General features: G+C 33.2%; 1 protein-coding gene across 2 annotated transcripts; it reads left to right on the top strand.

The window, feature by feature from the left end:
* Positions 1 to 346: 346 nt before the first annotated feature.
* LOC111025880 (pfkB-like carbohydrate kinase family protein) lies at positions 347 to 11,659 on the top strand. Of its 2 annotated transcripts, none has more exons than XM_088125739.1 (15): positions 347 to 531; positions 641 to 704; positions 874 to 963; positions 1,688 to 1,765; positions 1,904 to 1,978; positions 2,902 to 2,954; positions 3,301 to 3,451; positions 3,671 to 3,781; positions 4,482 to 4,608; positions 4,750 to 4,850; positions 5,671 to 5,809; positions 6,123 to 6,175; positions 6,279 to 6,357; positions 6,541 to 6,626; positions 7,320 to 11,659. In XM_088125739.1, exons 1-15 carry the CDS (start codon positions 449 to 451, stop codon positions 7,353 to 7,355), a joined length of 1,326 nt encoding a protein of 441 aa, XP_087981865.1. In that variant the 5' UTR covers positions 347 to 448; the 3' UTR covers positions 7,356 to 11,659. The 2 variants fall into 2 exon arrangements, with proteins under 2 accessions (XP_087981865.1, XP_087981866.1); XM_088125740.1 differs by having other exon boundaries at positions 612 to 704.
* Positions 11,660 to 12,095: the final 436 nt, after the last annotated feature.

Here is a 12,095-nt window from a genome sequence, read left to right as displayed (position 1 = left end):
TTATTGATTTTTGTTTAATATTTCTGAAATAAAATATTTTAATATACTGTATCAAATTAATATTTTTTCAGTTTTTGCAGTTCGTATTGTGGACCAGTCTTAACCATTTTTATTTATGGTTAGTTGGAGATTCTCTTTTCTGCTGTTTTGTGATTTTATCGAAGTAAAGAAAAGAAAAAAAGAAGAAGAAATTTTAACTACTAGAAATACTGATTTTATTTTCCATTATCATTATTAAGATAATATTTTTACCCGTCTCCAAAAAAAAAAAAAAGATAATATTTTTGCCCTCTGGTTTGAATTTATTTATATAAGATAATATCATTCATTTAAATTTATTCGAGAAAAAAGCAAAACGGAAGAGACGGGTGGCGAAAACCGAAGAGGAAATCAAAATCTTCCATTAAAAAAATAACAGTGAAGAGTCTTCTCCTACGCCATCAGCAAGATGTCATTGCAGTCTTTCGTTTCAAGCTTTACGCCTGTCCATTTTCCCCGGAGCTTCTCTCTCCTCTCCTCAAAATTATCGAGGTCTGCCTTCTCTCTCCTGCAAACCGATTACTTCTCTCAGCTTTTTCCGATCAAAACGAAACTAATTGTTTACATTTCAGCGGTTTCTTTGTGCATTATCTGATTTCAGGCCAAGAATGTCATCGTCGACCTCGTCCTCAGTTGCGATTCCTCTTCCTGATAATCGCGTCGTCGTGAGTTACCTTCCCTCCCTCTCTTCTAACAATGCTTGTTCGGTCTGGCTCTGATTAGGCTCTGATTACTGACATAATTTATTTTGTGCTCTTATTTTCATTGTCCGTGAGAGTATGTATTCTTATGGATTCCTTGAATGTGATTGAAAGGTCGGGTGTGTTTTTGCAGCTTGGTGTTGGTGGTACGTCTGTTGATTTCTTGGCGGCAGTGGCTTCTTATCCAAATCCTGATGACAAAATTAGAACCACAAGTTTAAAGGTATGCTCTCTTCCGTTAGCGATGCGACAGAGACGTGAGTTTTTGTGTTTTGCTTGCTATGTATCAGGCATTGTTAAAATTTGTGTTGTGTATGATATGTTGACTTGCTCGAGCTTGGCTCTATATCCTGTGATGAAGATTCAGCGCTGACTGAAGTGACTCGGATGAGGATTTATATGAATAAGATATTTTTTTTGTCTAATTTGTCATGTTAAGTTTTGGACGTTGTTGAAAATTGGAAAGTGTTGGTTCAGATTCTTGACATTTTTTATGCTGTTAAATTCCTCAAGTTTTGATGGATGCCATGTCTTCATCGTGCTTTTTAGTCTGGGGGTATTATTCTCGTTGAACTTTTAAAGTTGCGTATTTTATATATATTGATCAAAACTACTCAAAAGACCTTTTGTTAATTCATATACTCCCCGCGACTAATACAGTGTTAATATAATGGACGGTGTGAACATAAATATATACTATCTGGAATAACATTCCCTTAGGAAGTGAATATGTTTGGAGTAGAACTTAGCATATAATTTCACGAGTTGTCTTGGATTCAACCATATTGAATTCTAGATATTGTTCTTTGTATTAAATTTAGTTTACTTGACGTGCATCCTCTTTTATAATAAATAAAATATTTTCTTACAAGGAAAAGATTATAATTTCTATATACTGTAACCATTTGGAGAACCTGTAGCTTGACGTGGCTGATACTTCTTCTTAGGTACAAGGTGGGGGGAATGTGGGGAATGCTTTAACTTCTGCAGCTCGGTTGGGTTTAACACCAAGGATAATTTCCAAGGTTGCTCTTTATCCTTAGAATGTTTCCTTTAACAAGCCCAATTTCCGGGTATTAGTGGAACTGATGTATATTAATTAGTTGCTGGTCTTTATCTCTTTTTACTAAGGTTTGTTACATTCATGCCTGATAAAATTTTAGGTCGCAAATGATAGTCAAGGAAGGAGTATAGTCGAAGAGCTAGAAGCTGATGGGATAGATACATCTTTTCTTGTAGTAAGCACTCTTCATAATGCACAATTTAGAATATTTGTAACTTACATATCATAATTGACTTCAGCGTTTTGCCCCAACCATTTGCATTGTATTGATAATATTGCCCTCGTTTAACTGTATTTTGAAACCAAGTGTAAGTGTACACGGGGGAGCAGGAAAAGATATGTTTATTATTATTATTATTATTTTCTCAATGCAAGTGCAATGGTGATGCATTTCATATGCAGGCTATAACACCAATGCTCGTGTATCTTTTAGAATAAAAGGGCTTTCTTAGTGCATGATTTGGTGCTTGTGTGTTATCATTTGTTTTCTTTTGAACGAGGTGCTTGTGTGTTACCAAGAAACAGGCAAAGCACATTCTGTGGTCTTGAATTCTAATTCCAATATATGGTGGTACGGAGTAGTGAAGCAAGAGTGTAATGGGACTTTGAGGGTCTAAGGATGACAGCAGACAGTAAAGGACATAAACTTAAATTTTGTTTGATGAAACCTGCACCAAGTGCATCAAACGGTTGAAGTGTAAATTAGTTATTTCTTATTATTGAACTTAATTACTTTCTGCCACTGAATTCTGTGAGGTAGCTTCCATGTTCCATGCCAATCTGTTGAAATTTGACATTTTGAATGACATCAAGAATCTTCTAAGGTGCAGAGTTCTCTTCAGTATGTAGTTTTATTAACAGTGTTCTATCTTATAAAGTTGGCATCTACAGTTTGTGAAATATTTAATTATCATTTGAACATAATTCTTGGTTTCAATAAAATGTAAATTTGCTGTTAAATATAAATGTGTTGTAACAAATATTTAATCTTTTCCTACTATTTGCTATCTGAATGAATATCTTCTTTCTTTCCACGATGAGTTCTTTAGTTATTACCTATGAGTTACCACATTTGTGATTTTTTTTGTGTTTTCTCAGGTTTCTGAAGGGGGTAATTCACCATTTACCTATGTTATTGTGGATAATAAAACGTAAGCATCTGCATTTCTATGATCCTCTATTTTGTCCATTTTCCGAGTGGTAAAATGCAGAGAAATTCCTATGACATTTTTTGTTCCTTTTAGCTTCTAGTCTCTTTTATATCCCATGTTTTAGAAGGCTAAAGGTGACCTTGAGACATTTTCTCTTGAAGCGATTGGATGCATGCCTCTTTAAATATTAAGTATGACAAAAGATATTAAAATGTAAATCAGAATGCTAAACTTGATAATTATTAAAAGTATAAATTAAATAAATATTTTAGAGATGATTTTTAACATCATTTTAGGCATGTACATAATCATCTCACAATTCATTTACTGCGGTGAACTCTTTTAGGCACACCCGTACATGCATCCACACTCCAGGATCTCCTCCCATGGTGCCAGATGACCTTTCACGATCAAACTTGTTGTCTGCTTTAAATGGTGCCAGACTTGTTTATTTTGACGTTAGATTGCATGAAACTGCTTTGATTGTTGCACAAGAGGTAAAATATTATTAGTTGCTTTGATGCTTCACATGCTGCATCTTGTGTGTGGCTACTCTTTCAAGTAGTTCTTTTTAGAGCCACATTTCTGTGTTCCCGTCCCAGATTGAAAATTCAAAAGAAACTCACAAATATCTATGAACTGGATGTTTCTCCTTAACAAACTTCTTCTCTTAATCCATGTTGTAAGGGATATTAATTTTTACTTTTACAGTACAGGCAGCTCGGCAGAATATACCTATCTTGATTGATGCAGAAAGGAAAAGGGAAGGTCTGGATGATCTACTGGCACTTGCCAATTATGTTGTCTGCTCAGCAAGATTTCCACAGGCAAGTGTTCTTTCTTCGTTCAGTTTGTCAAAATTTACCTTTTTGGAAATTGAACTCCAACTGTACTTGTTACTCTGAATACCTTTTCAAATTTTCAATTTGATCTTAAGTTTGTATTTTTTATCCCCTGGTCTTTATTGATTAACTTGCTGCTTATGCAACATGTAACTTGTGTGTTTGTTGGAGAGAGATTTTATGATGCCATTTAGCAAGATGACATTGATTTTTTCATCTACCAATTTATATAATTATTATACTATGTATTGTGTTTTAATGTGTATTAAGACTTTCTATTGTTTTTGCGAAGGTATCGATTCATAACAATTTGTTTATTTTTATATTTTAATATAAAAATATAAAATAGAAATTTGGGTTGTCACTGATCAAATAGTACTTCAGCAGAAAGAGAGAGATAGAAATAATGGAAAAATGATCTTGTATTTAATGCGTCTCATCTTAACCCTTCAAGGGCGTAATACATAAATACACATAGAGAAGGCTCAACCATACAACTGAAAGCCCAAGCCCAATAATATTACTTACAACAGATTACAACAGAACCTTAACAATATAACTGATTACATTTATCAACTATTCAACTTTTATATCTTAAGTTGTTCATTGGGTTACATCTTATGTATATGTGCTCCTTATGTCACCTGCTGTTACTAAATTATAAAAATATTATTTTACGGGACAGGAATGGACAGAGGCACCATCAATTCCATCTGCACTTGTTTCCATGCTTCTCCGACTTCCAAAACTCAGATTTGTGATTGTCACCTTGGGTGAAAATGGATGCATAATGCTGGAAAGATGCACTAATGGTGAGTTTTGATGATTAGCTTTCTACTATACAATTGGCATCGTAGGCTGTTCACCCTTAAGGGTTGCTATCGTTTATGTACAAAACTTTGTGAATTTAATTTATATTTAAAATTTACAGGTATTTTCTCTGTTTCTGGCAGAGATACCTGATCAGATGGAAGAGTTTGAAATAGACAGCTTACTTGGAGTGATCAAGGGCAGAAAGGATGAGAATATAAACGTTCCAACTTACGTTTCATCGGTAATTTCTTTTTGTTACTTGGGCATATGTTCAACCCTGCTATAGACTATAGTCCTTGACATTTGACAAAATCATTGGCTGCCTTCTCTGCTGTGTACCAGTAAAAATTTGTAGCTGATCATGATCCTTGTAGATTAATATCTGTCAAGGTCATTAAGAAATAGTGATATAGAGAAAGGAAAAGGTAAGTGCTTGCCATTGTTTGCAGGGTGCAAGTTTGTACCTAGACATACAGGAGAGAGGTAATTTGAAGCTCTGTCCGCCAGTTTTGGGTGTAGTATGTGGATCAAATACTGCAAGGCTACTGTTTTTGTTAAGTGGTATTGAAGACTAAAAATCTGTTTGTAATAATTCAAGAAAGAAAAATAGTTTACAGACGTGACCAATTTCTTTCTTCTTTTTTTCCCCCCTATATACAAAAGGATGACTAATTTTATACAAATTATCTGAGGGATGTAAGGAGTTTTAGTATGTTATCTGCCTTCTATGTTATATTTTTTCTGTTTACCTCCTAGGATGGAAGTGAAGGTATAAATATCGGCGTTCAATTTTGCCATGCATTTTTAAAAGACATACGTAGAATGAAGTTTGAGTTGAGCATAGGAATCGTCAGAGGACCACGATGCATTTGGACTTTGTGAGCATTGTGCTAATCTAATGAGTTCAGTAATATCTGTGGTAGAGTTATAAGGGTATATCCCATGATCTGGAACATTTTGGTCGTCCAGCATGGCTCCAATGAGTCCGATTACATTGTTTTACATATGAGGATATGAATGAGATTCAGTCCAGTTATATTGCGTCCTCTCGTTTCTTTCAGCCAGCGGCCAAGTTGAGAGCTGAGGGGATAGGGACAGTCTGTGGAAGGCTGTTGCTCGGGACAGCTGAAAAAATACCAGAATCTGAAATTGTTGATACTACCGGTGCTGGAGATGCATTTATTGGAGCGGTTCTTTATGGTTCGTAAATTTGATCTAATAACTTTGTGACCTTGTACTTTTTAGCGATTGTTGTTTTCCTTTAGAAGTGCTGCATGGAATTGTAATTTGTCCAACTTCTAGAGCAGAAAGTTTGAAAACTATGTCAGAATGAACCTCACGGTGTAGTTTTCTTCTTTCACCCATTCAAGAATTGTTTATATACGTTTTTACTTGTTCTCCAATTTCAGCTTAAACAACATCCACCCCAAAAAATTTATGCAGTTTATTTCTTTATTTCTTTGTTTATTTCGGGACCTATTGTAGGGATTTATGTTTTTGCTTTCAATTGCAGCATTATGTGCCAACATGCCACCGGAGAAGTTGTTGCCATTTTCCTCCCAGGTGGTAAGTTGCCTAGGTGCTCTTTTGGGAAGTCTTAACATAAACGGCGTGTTTATTTCTTTTGGAAAGTGCCACCGAATTTGCTCCATTATGTGTTACATTGCAGGCTGCTGGATGTTGTCGGGCTTTGGGTGCTCGAAGTGGTCTTCCTCATCGTACAGATCCACGCCTGGCATCTTTCTTATGTTAGAAGTTCCCAATGGATCACCATTAACTTAACTATTCTCAGTTCACTCTATTGACTCGTTACATTTTATGTTGCTACCTTATGTAAAATGTATTTCAGTCCAAAGCAAGAACTTTGATTTAGTAGCAGCAGGGGTATTGAGTTTCGTTCCATGTCTCTTTCTTTTGAATTTATTTAACAGGTTTACGGCAGCCAAAAAAGGGGGAAAACAAGGGCAAGTACGAGTGCGAGATTGGATGCTTTCTTCAAGTGAAACAGTTATTATGGGTATGCAAACGTCGATTGTCCGTTCTTGATTAACTAATCTTTGCTTCTGTGCTTCAGAGTATAATGAGTCTATTTTCCTTTTGGAGGGGAATTATAGCGCATCAAATAAAACATAATTAGATAGTGGTGTCTCAAATTTTTGAAACTACGCAATACGTTTGACACCTTTCTTTGAGGTCTCAATTTTTCGTAATTATCATTTGGTTGCCATTCTTTGGGGATCGGGAATGAAATTTTGGGGATGTTTTAGAGTTGCAAGCTGAACAAAACTAGAAGAACAACCCGGCAGTTGTGAATAACAATTTTTTATATAGATAGACTATATTTTTATTTTATTTTATTTTTTTTGGGAATACGATAGAAGATATATTATTTTGTATATAGAAAATGATCTGACGTTCTGTTATCTTTTATTTTGGAGCCAAAGATGCTTTTAAATGTCTCGTATGCCTTTCTATCTGGAGGAAGAAAAATAGCAACTTTTCTTCTTATAGGCTATCTATAAATAAGAGTATTTAATTGGAAAGGTAACCTGACACTGGTGTAAAAACGTGCGATAGCCCACATATGTTAGATACGAAAATCATCAACTGCTCGATCAATATCTTAATAGGCAGCAGAAAAATTGTAACTTATCATAAACCACGTAGGCAAGGCACGTAGTTTCTTTACTCTTTTATCCTTCAATTGTAGGAGGAAATCTTTGCCAGGATTACATTGCATTGCTAGTATATTATTGCTTTGGGAAGGTGGTTTCGAGGACATCGCTGGAGTAGACATGGATACTCCACAAACTATGCAGAGCGATTCCTTCTGTCCTATCCACTTCCAGGTACTACTGCACTTTGATTTATTACTTGAATTATCATTGAATCGGCAAAAAAAAACCTGGTTCACGTGGTCGGGAGGCCGATTTTGGTCCTTAAATGTGAGCCACATGGCTAGCCCATCTGAGTATGGGCCTTTGAACTAATGTCTTGGCCCATGTAAAGAGTCCAAAACCAAGTCCATTGGACGTTGGGCTTCTGTACCTTGGAATTGGAATATTTAGGAAGATTAGATGAAAATAGTGCTTATCCTGGAAAAGATCATTCCAAAATGCATATGAAAATTTTAGTAATATTTTAAATGGCCAACCATGTTACCGATCAAATCTGACCTTCAAATAAATAATCAAGAACGAGTGTGCTAGTTCTAAGTTGGTGGGTGTTAAAAGCCCGCCAAGAGAGCTTCTGAAAGGAAAAAAAAATATCAGAATTGAAAATAGATCTTAATATGGCTAATTAGTCTAGTAATTACATTAGTCTTTGCAAATATCAACCCGAATACCAACGATAATGAAAACTTCTAAACAGAGTGACTAGTTTAAAGATCTAATGAGAACGTGGGATATTAATTTATCAGTAAAAAACGAACAAAATACTTCCCTGTTCAACTAAATGATTGAACAGATCATAAGCTAGCTGGTCCATCCTAGAGCGTATTAGGCTTTGCTTGGGCTGTAATAACAGCTCAATTTAAATGTGTTCGATTTTCTTTCCAAAATTTATAGTATTTAATTGACAACAAAAATGGAAATAAAAAAAAAAGTTAAAAAACTCGAGGAAGAATGAGCGAAGGTGACCTGGATATACTCATGCACTTAATAAATGAACAGTGACAAGTACCTAGAGAAATCAAGATCACATAGTTGGATTCACTAGGGGCAAGAGAAAGAAATAGTATTTGGCCACCCATGAGAACTTCACATGCCATTTTGGCACTGCCCCAAATGCTCCTTCCAATAAGCTGCCTCTCGAGTGCTTCCAAATCATAGGTCTTTCCTTCTCTTCTTTGTGGTTCGGGACCATAGAATAACAAGGACCTCTTTTCCCAATAGGACCACCCCTCAATCTTCAACCCATTTACTTCCTCCATTTTGCCTCTCCTTCCTTTCTCTTTCTTTTTCTTTCGTCTTTTTGGATATGGATCAAGCAACTCTATCAATTTGATAAAATTTGGATAAGTTTTTGAATTTTGTGATTCAATTTTCTTCATTGCTTAGATCACACTAAAACCAAAAAGGGGCTATATCCTAAATAAACTTTACATCAACTTTTAATTGCGTCCTAAACTTGAATTTTTTTTCTTTTAATTTTGATGATTCAAAATCACTCTCAAACACTATTTAAACATATGAAAATAGAGATATAGCATGACATATATGTATATCTTTTAATTTTATCTCGAATTAGAATTTTAAGTTTGGTCCTTGAACTTCATATTTTCCAAAATTTTTTTAGTAGAGTTAACAGAATGAATAGTTTTAAGATAGAAGTCATATAACATTTATGAAATATTTTAAAATTATAAAAATTAAAATATATTTTGTATATAGCCTTGAAAAGTATAATTGAGCCCATTTGAAAGATCGTTATAATAAAGATCTGTATCACAAGCGTGTGCAATTTATTTTCATACTTGGCGTGTACTAAATGTGTCTCGTTTTTTGTTTTGTTTTTAAAATGTGCTACTTTGGATATGATATTATATACATAGATGTAGAGTTGGGGGTTAGGAGTGAAGTAGAGTTTTTGTTTTCCTCCTTCCTTTTGGGTACGAAATAAATAGGTTATACTTTTATTAGAGTGTTGAAGGTTCACCTGACTAAGTCACCTCAACATCCTGGAATTGGTCCATGGAATTAGCAAATAAGGTCCCCTCCAATCTCCTCCTTGCCACCCACCTTCTTCCTTCTTGCATTATTGCCACTTGGGAAATCGCAAATACCTAACTTGTTCACATGTACCATGTACCCTATCTCTCATGGCTATGAATGAAAAGCTTCCCTATTTGTCTATTTTTCTGCAAGTTTTGGTCCCAAAGCCTTTATTATACCTTCTCTTCATTTTGCATTGAAAGTTTACTTTCAACTTTTCATAAATATTTGTGTTCACATCCAAAAATTTGACTATCGATGATAACTTTAGTCGACTTGAATATAGTTCAAGTAGTTTTAGAGTCCATGTTTCTTTTTTGGGAAGAGTTGAATCCCATCATCTAATTTGTAAATATATATATATATATATATATATATATATATATATTTATTGATATCTTTGTACTAATATTAGTAAATGAACCAAAAAAAACTATATCTGACACTTCAGTTTTTTTTAAAGAAAAAAGCCTTTTAAAAATTTGTTTGGATCTATTGTAATTTTTCAATACATTTATTTTTCTAAAAAAAAAAAAGTTGCTTTTTTGCATGAGCGAAGTTATGAATATAAAATATGAGTTCTTGTACCTTTTTTTCCCCTTCTCTTTTGGTGTTCGAAATGACCCCATTTTCATTAATTTTTTCCGGGTATGGACTCATTAATTATGTTGTGACAATTCAATGAAATTATTTATTGTTTTTAATTAATGATACTATCAAATTTTTTTTTAAATAGTAATGATATTACCATTACGGCAAAACGAATGAGAAACAAAATTCAAACTTACCAGTCATAAGAGGGATGCGTCGGCATAATTGATCCAATTAAAACTTTATTTTTATTGGTCCTATTCACTTTTTAATAGAAACCTCAATTTCAACAGTTTGCACGAAATGCAAAATTGCGTGGCCGACTTCAAATTTTTTACAACGGCCTTGAAAGTTCTATAGCTCGGTATGGTTCACATTTTTATGTCTGTTTTAGAACTATTTTGATGGAAAAAAAAGTTTTTGAAATTAAAAATTGAGACATTTGTGTTTAAACAATTATTTCTTAAAAATTATTATGAGTGACCTATTGTTTACGTTTAAAAATGGTCTTTAGAACATATTTAAAAAATAAATTTAAAAATAGTTCCATTATATTTTCATAATTTTTTAATTGGTTAAAATATAATTTGGGTCTCTCAATATTAGCCAAAATTAAATTTAAGCATTCAAAATTTTATGCCAAGTAAGAAAATGACTCATGTAAAATTTTAACCAGGATTGAATTTGAAGTTTTATTTTATTTTTCTTTTTTAAAAAATATATTTACAAACACTACCTCAATGTGTTCTGCTACTTTATTATCTACTTCTAGAATCTTAAAAAACGCTTGAAGAACATATTAAAGAAATGAAATTGTGAAAAAGTATGCATAGTTTTGAAAACATAACTAAAAATGGAATTGTTATTAAATAAAGTCTAAATTAAAAAATTTTGAACTTCCAAGATCAAATTTATATTTTAACCATATTATTTAACCTATCTAATATTATTATGTTGCTACCTTAGTATATCTACGTGGACGCGTGTAGAAATTTTCACACGCAAACAAAGTCTGAGGGAGGAATGAGAACTATGTGTAAATCCAACTATAACATTTAAATCTGCGTACGTAAAAGCAGAAAAAGCTGGTCCAGTTGTAGCAATAGTAATGAACCGCACGCATGACTAGATTCCTTCTGGATCTTTATTTTTTCCTTTATTTTTTTTTAAATTTTTAAAGAAATATGAAAAAATTATCATCGACTAGATTTATTCGAATAGCTTAGATTCATAGAATTTGTTCTACTTCCTTGCCTATTTCTCATGTTTTTCTCCCCCATGAATTGTCTGAATGTTTACACTTTTGTCCAAACTCTTAAATTTTTAATAATACTCTTATTCTTTGATTAGGAGTTTAGATTGACCTAGCTCAGCGAAATACTTCTGTAGTTTTGGAAAACGCTGTGATTAAAAAAAAAAGTTTTGGAAAACGCACCAATTAAACACCTCTCTACAGGTATTGTTTTAGAATCATTTTTAATAACGTGATCACTTCACTTTAAAGGGTTTCTAATTAGTTACATGATAAGTTATCAAATTCATTTTGTATATGTGCTTTAGGAGAAATGTTTAGGAAATACTTGAATTACGGATTTGGTTTGTGTAATCTAAGGTTAAGAAATCAAATCTATGTTGGGTGTGTAGATTTGTCAATCCTAGACTAGAAGTGTTGATTATGTGGGTTAAATAAACTTAAGTTTATGATATTCACTTTTAATATTATAATTGACTATTTCTAGTATTATGCTCTATACTTATCAAAATTGAGGCAAACATCATCTCTTAGAATATCTAGTTGACGTTTATATAGATATATAGTTTGACAATACGGAGATTCGATCTTTTGTTTGGCTGAGATTATGGCGACTTAATTGATTAAATAAAGGTTTGGTAACCTTTATAATATCTTTACGTTTACAAGAAGACAAAGATGGTTAAAGCTTAATGATTTTTTATACTTTGTTGAGGCAAAATTAATATTATCCATCAAATCAAACACATTTATAAACATAAAAAAATTCCATATTCATGTAAGTTTGGGCATGCCATTATGGGGACTATGGAAGTCATGACCACCCGAAATTCTAGCTTTTAAATATATGAATAATGAGTCACCAATTCTTACAAATAATGAATCACCAATTCTTACGGATAATGAATGATTAAAAATAATTATTTAA

This window comes from Momordica charantia, assembly GCF_013281855.1.
Source record: "Momordica charantia cultivar OHB3-1 chromosome 6 unlocalized genomic scaffold, Mcharantia_2.0 BLBB01000006.1, whole genome shotgun sequence".
Taxonomy (NCBI): domain Eukaryota; kingdom Viridiplantae; phylum Streptophyta; class Magnoliopsida; order Cucurbitales; family Cucurbitaceae; genus Momordica; species Momordica charantia.
The sequence above is the reverse complement of the archived record's forward strand: the minus strand, read 5'-3'. Positions and strand labels throughout refer to the sequence as shown.